The 12674-nt window shown below is 42.2% G+C and overlaps 1 protein-coding gene across 2 annotated transcripts in view; it reads right to left on the bottom strand.

Annotated features, from left to right (window-relative positions):
• Positions 1-12674, bottom strand: part of Man2a1 (mannosidase alpha class 2A member 1) — a 170133-nt gene that overhangs the window by 20270 nt on the left and 137189 nt on the right. For both annotated transcript variants that reach the window (XM_041631797.1, XM_041631796.1), the window contains exons 17-18: positions 3814-3947; positions 669-810 (exon numbers count right to left, since the gene is read on the bottom strand). In XM_041631797.1, coding sequence (XP_041487731.1) covers positions 669-810; positions 3814-3947 — 276 coding nt within the window. The remainder of the gene's footprint in view (positions 1-668; positions 811-3813; positions 3948-12674) is intronic.

Below are 12674 nucleotides of genomic sequence, written 5' to 3' on the forward strand. Positions count from 1 at the left end.
AAGTTCCAGAGTTCAACGCAGATTTCTAAAGATGACAGACTAGCAAAAATTACAGCTACAACTTGTACATGAAACGTTTCCCGGAGCCTTTGTGTGGGAGGCCTGGTTCCTAGTTATCAGGGCCACTCGGCAGTGACGAGATCACAACTAACTTCAATAAGGACAGCTCACTGCTATGTATGTGCACAGCTGAACAAGCTGTTATAAAGCAGGACCGAGGTGAAGGGGGGTCATTGGTCAAAAGTCTGAGAGGTAACCCCGACCTCAGGACTGCTCTCTTCCCCTTCCTCTTCCTGTCTCTTTCATTCGTCTTCATAACTACCATGTTGTCAACTCACCACAGCTAAAGTTGGGAGCCAACTGATTATGGCTGGAAGCCTCAGATCATGAGCCAAAATGTAGTTTTCCTGCCTACAGTTGTTTTGGGTATTCTGTCACAATGAAAAACTAACAAATACACTTTATCTTTAAACACAACTGTGTGGTCTTAGTCTCCTGTTTATCTGAGGATTGAGGGCAGTCACCTGATACAGTCCTCAGAAAGCCCTGGCTTAGCTACTTATCTAATTCTTAAAGGAAAGCAGCAAACGTGGAGGATAACTGGTATATGTGACCCCAGAAATATAGATTCCGAATGAAGAGCTTTCAGAGCAGACTATGAAACATACCAGAAGCCATGCTGGCAGTGCCTAAGGACTGAGCGGAGAGCAGCGTGAGCCGGTGCTCGGCATCCTGGATGTACGCCATCGTGCTCATTGGGTAAACGTTGGCTTGAAGAGGCAATTTGCTCATTGTCCTTCTAGGCTGAATCTATGAAACCAAGCAATTCTCATTTCATAAATGTATTATTAACGGATATACTTTCATAAATTAGATTAGTTATCTCTTTCCCCAAGAGAAAAAGGCATAACTTCTGTTCTTGTCCAAGCAATGAAATATTTAAAAATTAAAACACTCTTTAAAATCACTTGCAGAGAAACCACAAGGCTCCTAGCGGACAATTTTTAAATGTGGATGGTAGAACTTGTCTGGATTTTAAAACAGGCATTATTTAAAGTCACAATAAAAAAATGCCCAGCAGAAGTCGTGCAGTTTCCCATATTTGCATAAAACAAATTATGAAGGTATTAAGTATTCATTTCTCATCTAGATCTAACATGCTGCTTTTGTAATGAATGCTAAGCACAATAACTCTCTATTCCCATTCAAGAACTATCTATTATTCTTGAATCAGTTTTAATAAATACCAGAGCTTGCCACCAAATCCTCCAACATATTACATTATAATAACGTACATATCACAGTTTAAAAACCCAGTGTTTACTTTTGTTTATTTTATATCGAGATCGTTATAAATTCCAGCACACTGCAGCCTCGTGTCTGAATGCAGGAAATAGAATTTTACCTTCTGAGGGGCTGCCAGTACCTGAAAGCATCTGATATCCTCAGGACCCTGTTATCACTGGATTTTACTCATACCACTTAAAAAATGCCATTTCCTTGTTTAAAATTGTGAAAGTTTAAAATGAAACTCAAAAATAATAAAGGCAGAATGTTTATACAGTGGTTCACATGAGCTAAGTACCCAGCAATGGAAGGGCGGTCTTGACTAAGAATGTCCCCAGATTTGACCCTCAGTATCCCCAACAAGCCCCCATCACCTACTGGTTATGCCGAGTCTCTTCAAATTCATATTTAACTATCATTTGTGAAACTGATCTTACTTTGAGATGAGTGTCTTTTCAAAAAATCAACATGGCCAAAACATGGAATCCTTATAAGAAAGAAATGTGGACACAGAAAGACACACACACGCACATACACACACACACATACACACATACACACACACACACACACACACACACACACACACACACACACACACGGACAATGTTAGAGAACATGTGACAGCAGAAGAGGAGGCTCGGGTGGCACTTCCACAAAGCCAACAGTGCCAGGCATCACCTAGATGTAAACGAGAAGCTAGGAAGCAGCAAGGGAGGGTGTTTCCCTTGAGTCTTTGCACACAGTCTGACTTCAGATATTTGGTTTCCAAACGATAGAATGAAGCTCTGATCTTTTAAGATGTCCAGTTTGTGGTAAGACAAATGCGTGGCAATCGTAGGGACGAAATACAGCAATTAAGACAGGACAGGGATAGAGGGGAGGAGAGAGGAGGACAGCAAGAGAGGGACAGAGGGGCAGGAGGGGCAGCAAGAGAGGAAGTTGGGGAAGGAAGATGGCTACTGTCAAAGACTTCTCTGTTTCTCTTAAGACCACTCTCTGCACACTGCCTGGACTGTCAAGACGCCGCGGGTGTGTTCTTGTTTCCTCACCCACTGCCCAGGGTCTCTCTGGTCCTGCCCAAGAACTTCCATTCCCATGGGTCATCTGACAAGATACTTACGCTGTGGACTTGAAATAATATCTTGCTTGATCATTGGAAAGAAAGTGCACATTTTTAGCCATCTATCTTTATTAGGGTTTCTTGCGCATGTGTACACCAATACACATAAACGCTTATTTCTGTGGGATCTTAGGAAAATACTTTCTTTTGTACATAAGAAAAATAAATCACCAAAAAGTTAGCGTTTCCTTTGAAAACCTAAGGCTGGGGAGAATTAGCATGCTAATCAGAATGCACGCTGCAATTTCTGTTCTCTGGAGAAGGTTTAAATTTAACATTTTTTTTTTTGCAGGAAATCATAGAAGAGGAAATTTATCCAGCCCTTTCCACTTATAGCCAGTTGAAAATCAGACCAAGTAAAAAACATATGTTGTGAAATTATTTCTATTCATAGGCAGGAATTTTTGAAATGCTAATGTTTAAAAAATATGGTCCTGTTTTTAGTGGTATTATTCAAAGACACACTGTCACACATTCAAAATAATAAAAATTAAAGTAACAATCCAAAGAGCTCTCTCAAGTACTTTTAAAAGAATTAACAATATACAAATGAAATGCAAGGATTAATTTTCTTACTGTATTTATAGTTGCTGAATGATGGTTTTGATTAAATATATAGCAGCCCACATTTCTAAAGTGGCATATACTTCTCTATATACCTGAATGCATAAATGTGCATTCCCACTAAATATTACAAGATGTCATCTTATATCACGAGGAATAAATGACATATTTATATAAGGTCTTTATGAAGAAAAAGGATATCTTTCAAACACTAATTATGTTTCCTTTCCAATAGATTCATATATATATAGTCTTAGCAAAGTGTTTATAGTCATCAAATACCCATTTTTAAAGATTTAGTTTTTAAAAAGTATGTGTAGGTGTGAGAGAAAGAGATGGTGTGTGTGTGTGTGTGTGTGTGTGTGTGTGTGTGTGTGTGTCACGTGCAGGCAGGCCAAATCCTTTGAGACTGGAATTACAAGTGGTTGTGAGTACCTGACATGGGTGCTGGGAACTGAACCAGGTTTTCTTCTAGTAAGCTCTCTCTCTCACCCTTAGCTTTCAATTTGAAAACAAACAAACAAACTCACACACACACACACACAAAAAAAAAACCTTTTACAAATAGATACTCTAAAACCATGATATCTCTCAAAGATTTGTTCTAACTTTGGAAATCTGACTGTAGAATCTAAAAATGTCTGTTAAAATTTGGTTTAATTTAGAAATAGTTTTTACTTTAAGAATATTTTTCAAATGACTCAAAATTAATCAACTGGACACTTATCTTCTATAAAATTATACACATGAACATATACATCCCTGTATATACCACATAAATACATGAACAAAAATTGCACACAAATACAACCATCACAGTGATTTTAAGAGAGAATTACCTGGTATCCATTCAGGTCGGTAAAAAATCTATTTTGGCTGTTTATTTTTGATGAAATTCTCATTACAATCTCACGGTTATGCACAGTTCGAATGTCCACAATATTTGAAACTTCCACCGACTGCCTTTCTATTCCTAAATTTAAAAGAATGCATACATTAACAAAAACGATCTCTGTCTCCACATTTACTAAATACAGTATAGACAGCTTCTCTCAAACATGCGTGTATTTCCTTATGTTTCTGATCCCTAACCATTTCTTGTATAGGAAACAGTGTTACAAATTTAGTATTTCTTCTTTCTTGATACCAGACTGTAAACAATATTTAAGAGTCTATACAAGTCCATAACAGGATGAGATATAACATACCACATACTTCTCAATGAGCTCCGAGGGGAAGGAAGACATGAAATGAGAGAGACTGGTTCTCTGCAGGCTAGCCCTCTCGCACCTGTACCACTCTCTCCAATGATGACGTCATGACCTCACCCTTATAAGGAACCACCGAGTTTATACTGGATTGACAGAGTATTACTGCCCTGTCGCTATCTCACTGGGAAACAGGAGATCCCATGAGATAATTTATGGCTGGAACCTCTATTAACATAGTAATATTTATGGATTATAATTTGAAGAGAACCTTAGAAATTAAGTCAATTTTAACTGAGCTTCCTTGTCCCTTAGGGTTCCTTGCTATGGCAGGATCCATTCTGCCCCGTACCACATAATACAAAAGACAGATGTGTCGAACTCTGGCTTTTCTAATTCTTCTGGGGAAACCTGAAGTAATTATTAGAATCTATCTGCTGTCCCTCTGCCTTAACTGCATTGTTAGATTCTCAGGAAAGCCTTGGGTCAGTTTCACAGATGAAGAGAGGGGTTGTGAAGAACTTTAACACATTTAGCAGAGATGGGGATACGGACGAGAGCTAGCACAGCGTCTTCTAGAAAACGGCAAGGAGAGAAGGCAGAGGGGGAGACCCCGTCCTAGCCCTTTTCCACAGCTGATGCCTGTGGGGCTCTGATTACCCTGGACACACACACACTCACATACACATGCACACACATCTATATCCACATACAGATACACAGCGCCCCCTCTGTGCTGACTGCTAGCAAACCCTTCAACACCACCTTCCACAGTGACAAAAAATTAAGTATAGAAGGTGCTCCCCCATTTTCCCACAGGAGTCAAAAAGGACCCATTGCTTACAAGAAGTGACCACAAGTCACAGGACGGAGTCTGGGGTGTGTGGTGTTTGTGGAAAATGATATGATGAAGCTAGCTCAGGCACTATAGGTGTCTGTAAATACACTGGAAGTTACGAGCCATGTTTCAGTTGGGGTTCCAATTGCTGTGCTGAGGCACTATGACCAGAAGCAAGTAAGGAAAGACAGGGTTTATGTCAGCTGGCATGTCCCTATCACAGAATATCACGAAGAGAAGAACAAGGATTTGAAGCAAGAACCTGGAGGGAGAAGCTGAAGCAGGCACCATGGAGGAGAGCTGCTTCCTGGCTCACTCCTCATAGCTTGCTCAGCCTGCTGTCTTCTAGAACCCAGGGCCACAGCAGAGGAGCAGCAATGTCCGCAGTGATCCTCGTTCTCCTACATCAATCAAGGAAATGCACCCTAAGCTTACCCATAGGCCAATCTGGTGGGGGGGGGCATTTCCTCAGTTGAGGTCCCCTCTTCCCTAGTGACCCCAATGTGTTTGATCTGACATGAAACTAGCCAGCACAGACTGTAAGTAACAGTACGGTGCTGAGGATGCGGGATAGGCTGGAGTCTCCACCACAGACACTGAAGGAACTCACAGAGCTTCTTCCTGACACACGTGGTTCGTCTCCTCATGCACCCTACCTGGCACCAACCTCAGTCTCTCCTGTTTTCAGCTCACAGAACACAAAAATGTCAGGAATTTGGAAGAAAGGTCACCTTTTTTTCAATGGCCATAATCAGAACTATGGACCAGACAGTTTGAGAGAAAGAATGCCTCCACCACCACTGACACGTTAAATTAATGTGTACGTCTGGGTGTGTGCACTTGTGGGCGCCTGTGCACATGCATGTATCTGAGCCAGGCTATGCATCACTACAGGTGCAAACATTACATTTATTATATTTACAGAAACCAGAATGTTTTTAAACTAAAATGAAATGCATGTGGACTTCTAATAAGCCTAAGACACCCAAATAAGCACCATCGGGCTTGGGATGTAGCTCAGTGGTAGAGCATGTGCTTAGCATAGGTGTGACCTTGAGTTCAATTCGCAGCACCCCAAACAACAAGAATGAAAGCGCTCCTGCAGCTTGAAGGCGCACAGGCAGTGACAGGAAGTAAGCTCCCTTCACTGGGAGTGCCTGCAGGATTTTCAGTGGTGTTTTATCTATGCTTCTCTAGAACAGATATTCTCTCAGGGGTCAAGAGAACACATGAAATAAAGTCTTAACACGAGAGAATATCATTAATTTCAATTCATGTCTCTGCAGAAAACATTTACAAAGAACATGCTTTAAGGGAAAAATTAATAATTTCAGGTTACCTGTGGCAATGATAAATTATTCCATTGAGAAAGCCATCTTTCCCAAGCCCAGTACTATGTTCAGATCCTGCTGTGGTAACACATACTTTAAGCCCCTTAAAAGGAGCCCTATATTCATTCACAAATCAGCACGGTGTTAAATTCTGAACCAGGATGGTGCTCTAAAATAAAATCAAACTTAAAATATCCATTATGAAAAAAATGAAACCTGTAATTGTAATAAAAGCATTTGAGTACACCTGAGTCCTCAAAGAGTAGGTGTGAATAGATGGAAGACACCCAGTCTTCCATTTCCTGTGTCAAGAGTTCCCTGAGCTTCTCCAGAGAAGCTTGTGGGTCTGAGTTCTAGACATAAGGGGCGTGAGATAGTTGATTTTACCAAAGTGGTTCTCTCTGTCTTGGGCAGCCAGAGCTTGCTAGGCTCTCATAGGTTTTCTGTAATCTTGGGAAAGAAAAATGGTTCCAAAGGTTTAAGGTCCCTGTAAAGAGGGGACAGGCAAAGACACAATTGAGATACAGCAACAAAATAAATGCTAAGACCTTCCCTCTGAGGCAAACGGAATGGAGGATGTTCGCCGTGATCAACACAAAGCAAGATCAGAGACGGTAAAAGTAGAGCTGCTGTCCAGATAAGACAGAGTCTAGCCTCAGGGGTGTGTCTTCTCCCCAAGTCCATTAGCTTTTTTGCATAGACATCGTATTTCACACACCATCCTTACATTCCAGTTCTAACCTCTGGGCACAGCAGAAGTAGTCAAGAAAGAGAAATTCATCCCTCATCAAGCAGAAATGACCAGACGGGAGGAAATACAACTGGACTGAGGTGAAGTGAAAGTATCTGGGGAAATAGAGCAACAGTGGCTTGCAGCACAGGCAATGCGGGAATGCGGGTCCCTCACAGCGTACAGGCATGCTTATGTCTGCTCACTGAAGGCAGAAGCTAAGAGCATGAGGACAGCCAGCAGGCACTCACACTCCGTTAACACAGTCTCACTGTGTGCTTCACAGGCTCTAGCACGATTAATAAGAAAACCAGAGACAGACACTGACATTCAACCTGAAGGTCAGAAAAGCAAAACAGCCAGCCACTGGCTCTTACCTCTACCTCTGTCCAAAATGGCCATCCTGCCTCCAGGAATCTCAGAACGAGACTGTATGTAAGAGCTGTCTCCTCCCATCTTATATTCCTTTATAGAGCTGGAATTAAAGGTGTGCACCACTACCGCCCAGTTTCTATGGCAAACTAGTGTGGCTACTGGGACTAAAGGTGTGTGTCACCACTGCCTGGTTGTAAGGCTGATCAGTGTGGCTGTTTTATTCTCTGAACTTCAGGCAAGCTTTATTTATTAAAATACAAATAAAATAACACTACAGTGGGCCATTTATTTACTCCTGAACCTAAGCTTGGGAGCAAGCCACTTGCTAATGCAAAGGCTAACACCATCAGGGCTAAACCACTATCATCATGCCTCTAGCAGATCAATGACTGGAAAGTTGAAGTTACTTTGGAAGAGAGGTCTGGGAGAGGAGAAGCCATGCTTGTAGCAACTCTGACTAGAAAGATCTTGAGCCACCAGGTGGGGTGAGCAGGAATGGAGTAAAGCAAAGGAGATGGGGGTAAGGAAGAAAAAGCAGGGTGGGAAAGGGAGGTAGATGTTGAGCTGATATACAGCAAGAGGGCAATCTAGTGAAATCCAGTTAAACGACAAAGCTTGCCAGCACCCAAGCCTCTTTACAAAAAAATCCCAAGTCCTATTTTTAAAAGGCTACTTTCTTTAGAAGCCAAGAAAATTGGATGTACTTAAAACCTTTGCTATTTCAACTGTGTACAGGTTCGTAGAGAGGTATAGTCTTTGGGTCTGGTTGGTTTTGGTGATTTTCATTTGCAAGCTTTTTGTAATGAAGTTTATTTTTAAATGACGGCAGACACTACAGTTCCTACTGACTGGACTATACTTGATCTTCTCCAGAAGGCCCAGAGTAATTCCCCTCACTTCAGAGGTGAGATGAACGCAGCTGTTAGCACAGGAAGCATACATTTGCATGCTCTCTGCCTACCCCTTCTAAGAGTAGAACACGGGAGAACATTCTAGATGTCTGTCCAGAAGGAAATGACTAGAAAACTACCGTGCTATGGCAGACAGTGCCCGCTGAGAAAGAGAATGAGGGAGTTGTCTATCCAGGCAGGAAGAACCCTGGAGAGAATGCGCACTTGTATAGCGTCAAAAACCTTAGGCTGAAATTAGACACAAATATAATGCTGTGTATGACTAGAGGCATGGAGGTGTCTATGTGCACATGTGGACACACCTGCATTTCTTCTCCTAAGAACACAGAGGGCAGAGATTCCAAAGGGCTTTATATTACATGTGCAGTGTGTTAAAAAGTGTGGTAAAAGAGTAAGTATTGCTATGTGTATTTACAAAAATACTTTAAAGCTTTAGGTTAGTGACCTACAAAGCATATTCCTTGAGAGAGCAAAGCCAGAGGCCATGCTTACCATGCAGTGGGTCTGAAGGCGAGGAAACATCCAGAGCTATAAAGACTGTGCATGGCAGGAGGGCCTGAGTTCTGAGCAGCAAAAATGATCATGGCCCATAGTGACACCTCCCCCACCCACATCCTCATTGCCACTATCTACTGCCTGCTACCTATCCCTCTTGCCACGTCTTTGCCAGACCTACTACTTGAACAGCCGAACTCAGTCCTAAGAGATCAGTGTTGGCCCCCTCCACATCTCCACACCACCTCATTAGCTCTGAAACAGAACGGATTTATTTCCATGAGACAGGTTCTGCTAAGTCAGAGAGTACGGTGTCATATCCAATCAGATACAGCAATGAGAGAAAAGGACGTAGAAAAAAAGAGCAAGAGAGCCCTGCTCACTTTCCAGCAAGAAGTCAGAATCTTATTAAGAGGCCATCAGTCTGTGATTAGGTCAAGAAAGAATGAGGGCATCTGGCCCATACCCATTTAGAAAAACATAGTCACATATCCTTTCCTATGGATCCTAGCTTTAAATCTGTTTTTTGTTTTATTATTCATTCATTCATCTGGGGGGGGGTGTATGTATGTATTTAATCTGGAGTACATGTGGAAGGCAGGAAACTAGAATTGGGGCACTGAGTGATAGTTTATTAACGGAGACATTGCCATTGCTCCTGGTTGCCTCCCACATAAGTGGGAAGATCGTATAGATGAAGACACTACAGTCTTCCATTATAGGAGAAAGAGAAATCAGTCTTGAACTGACCAGGAAACTCTCCCTGATGCCTAACTTTTATAGTACTGGAGGTGCTGTATAGGATTCTGGGGGACAAAAGACATCAGTGGTCCTAGCCAGTGCTGACTCCTGAGCGTTACAATGCTGACCCCCTGGTGCACTGGCGTCAAGATTGTCTGTGGGGTGTTCCAATTACCTTTCCGCGGCTGTGACGAATCACTCTGAGCAGAAGCAGCTTTAAGGAAAGTGCTTCTCCCATATAATATTTGCAAGTCACGGTCCACCACTGAGGGAAATCAAGGCAGGACCCCAAGGTCGGGACCAGGAGGGAACACCACTGTTGGCTTGCTCTCTCTGCTTTATCCCTGGTTCATGCTTAGCTAGTTGTACACACACACACACACACACACACACACACACCTGCCTGAGGAATACTAGCACCCACAGTGGGCTTCTGCTCACTAATTCAGACATGCTGGTAAGTCATGTTGGTATGAATTACCAACATGACCTAGGCAACTCCTTAATTGAGGCTCCTCCTTTAAAATAACCTAGGCTGTGCCATGTTAACACTTATGGTAGCCAGAACGCTAACCACTCTCTTGGTTAGATTTGAGACCTGTTCTACAGAAGGATACTCATGCCTAATACTATAAACATAGTCAGAAATCACAGTAAGAGGGTGATATGTTCTACCCCTAGGTTGATTGGTAAACAGTCATGCTAAAATGCCTTCTAAATATTTGTGTTTATTTCCCCAGATTCGTGCTGTTCTCAACCTTGATCAGAGCAGATTTTTATTGCAGTGGGTTGTGGTCAATGCATAACCATAACCATTCAAAGTACTAATCATAAGTGACTAGGGGTGTTCATCTATAGATGGGACATCCACATCAACCTGTACCTCCCTGCACCTCCCCAAAGCTCAGGAATCTCGCGGCATTCTGCTGGAACTGTCTTCATTGCCTTTCACCCATGTCTGAGCTGAGAGCGACTAAGCCATTACTGCACAGCAGAGTCAGGGCAACAAGAGCGGATGCCAAAAGTAAGTGCTTTTGACTTTGAATAGTTCCCTCCGAAATCTTCAGAATATTCCTAATTTAAATTATGAAAGCAATAAAAACTACTACGACAGAGATAGACGTACTTCCATATGTATTGTTGCACTAGTCATAATAGCTAGGAAATGGACCTGAAAACTTTCTGCACTCTGATAAGTCTCTCTGCCGATGCAGCAATCCAAATCAGACCGAATCAAACTGAATTAGAAAAGGGTTAAAAAGTTTAATGGATAAAAATGCTTCCAGATGATTTTGCAGCCCCCCCCCCCCCCAGAGAGGAGGAACACAATGGTGTTCTGGAAGAGGAGGTGCATGGTGTGGGAGTGGCTTGAGCATCTCTGGGGGAGGGGTCATTATTTGGCAGAATTTTCTGAGATGTGGCAAGGCTTGGAGAGAGATGGGGACGTGGGTGAAACTTTCACCAGAACATTCCAGATTCTTTGGGTATAGGGATGCCAGGGGCTGGGGAGAAGCTTCCAGCAGAACAGAAACCAGGCTAGATATTCATCAATGGATGAATGAATAAAGAAAATGTGGTACATTCACAGAGTGGAATTTTATTCAGTTATAAAAAAATAAGAAAGAGTTTTTAAAAATGAAGCATGACAATTACAGGAAAATCTGTGGATCTGTAAGTCACTGGGTTAAGTAAAATACACCAGAAAGAGAAATCACACATTTTCTCTCTCATGTGGGTACTAGGTGTGAGTGACTGACAGCTCAGAGGTCTAGAAGGGACTATGAAAGGGGAAAAAAGAACTTCAGGGGGAGGAAAACAAAGAGGGAGAAGGCACTGGAATGCCTGCTCCTGGGGGAACAGAAGGGGCCATCAGGAAGAAGGGGAGGGACCAGCAATGGAGAACAGGAGATGGGAGAGTGTTCTGGTCCAGATGGTCTGCAGTTCCTTGTCTGGCACAAACCCTGAGCCAGATGTAGCAACTGCAGGCACAAGATACAGCCTAGGAGGAATATCCTCCAGGGCAAAACAAGGCCATGGGGGTGGGTGGAGGGGTGGGGGTGAGGGGAAGCAGAGTACAGAAGGGAGGGGCTAAAAGATACTGTTTACACAGCGCAGAAGGAAGCATCAGATGAGAGGGGAAGAAAGACTGCTCTGGTTCTGCTGGCAATACTATCTCTACTAGCCAGCTAAGCAATATATAAGCAGAGCGGGATAAACAAAAGATTGTTCATTCTTGAAGTGAGGCCAGAGTCTTGTTCTGTGTCCACCATGCCCTCGTTCCCAGGGCCCCGTGATGTCCACAGCTACGCTGAGCAGCAGCAGCAGAGGCGTGGGAAGTGGTACCAACAGGAGCAAAGTACTTACGAAAGTGACATAATGAAATCTGTTACTCTGCATGTTAACTTTAAAATAGAGAATCAATAACAATGTTTTTTCCTATTATGTATACACATTTGTAACACACATTATTTAATTCAACAGTACACCTAGATGACAGTTCTTACAATGATGAATTAACATGGAAATACTGCTTGCAAAAAGCAAATATTTCTGTGACTATATATTTTTTTAAAAACTGGCCTTATATCAGAGGGCAACAGAACCAACCCGGCCATAGCTGCCAGGTGGGCGATGATTTTCTCCACATTGCCTCTCCTGAGTTATCTAGCCCAGTGTGTAGTTTGTTCTCTGAGGCTCTGCTTACTTCCAGGTCTGGAAATGTTTATACTGATTCCTTCTCTACAAGTAAATATAAATAAATATCACCTGCTTTCATGATACAACTTTTAGGAAATTTCACTCCAGCTCTCAAATCCACAAAAATGAAGATACATCATTTTGTTCTATTAGTAAAATGAGAGATAGATAACTATTATCATGCATTGACTACTTACAAGGATGGTAGTAGTCTCCACAGTTTGTGCCTATCTTTTCACAATCCTTGTAACAACAAGAAACAAATCTAAAACAGGAAAATCAGAGCATTAAAAATTTGTAAGTTTGGTTAAGATGAGATCAATTAGGAATGACTCATCTGAAAAAGGTGTAAAAGATGCCCAGCAAAACCAGAA

Source organism: Microtus oregoni, unplaced genomic scaffold (assembly GCF_018167655.1).
Source record: "Microtus oregoni isolate MIOR12 unplaced genomic scaffold, Mior012 000038F_ref0000394, whole genome shotgun sequence".
NCBI classification, from domain to species: domain Eukaryota; kingdom Metazoa; phylum Chordata; class Mammalia; order Rodentia; family Cricetidae; genus Microtus; species Microtus oregoni.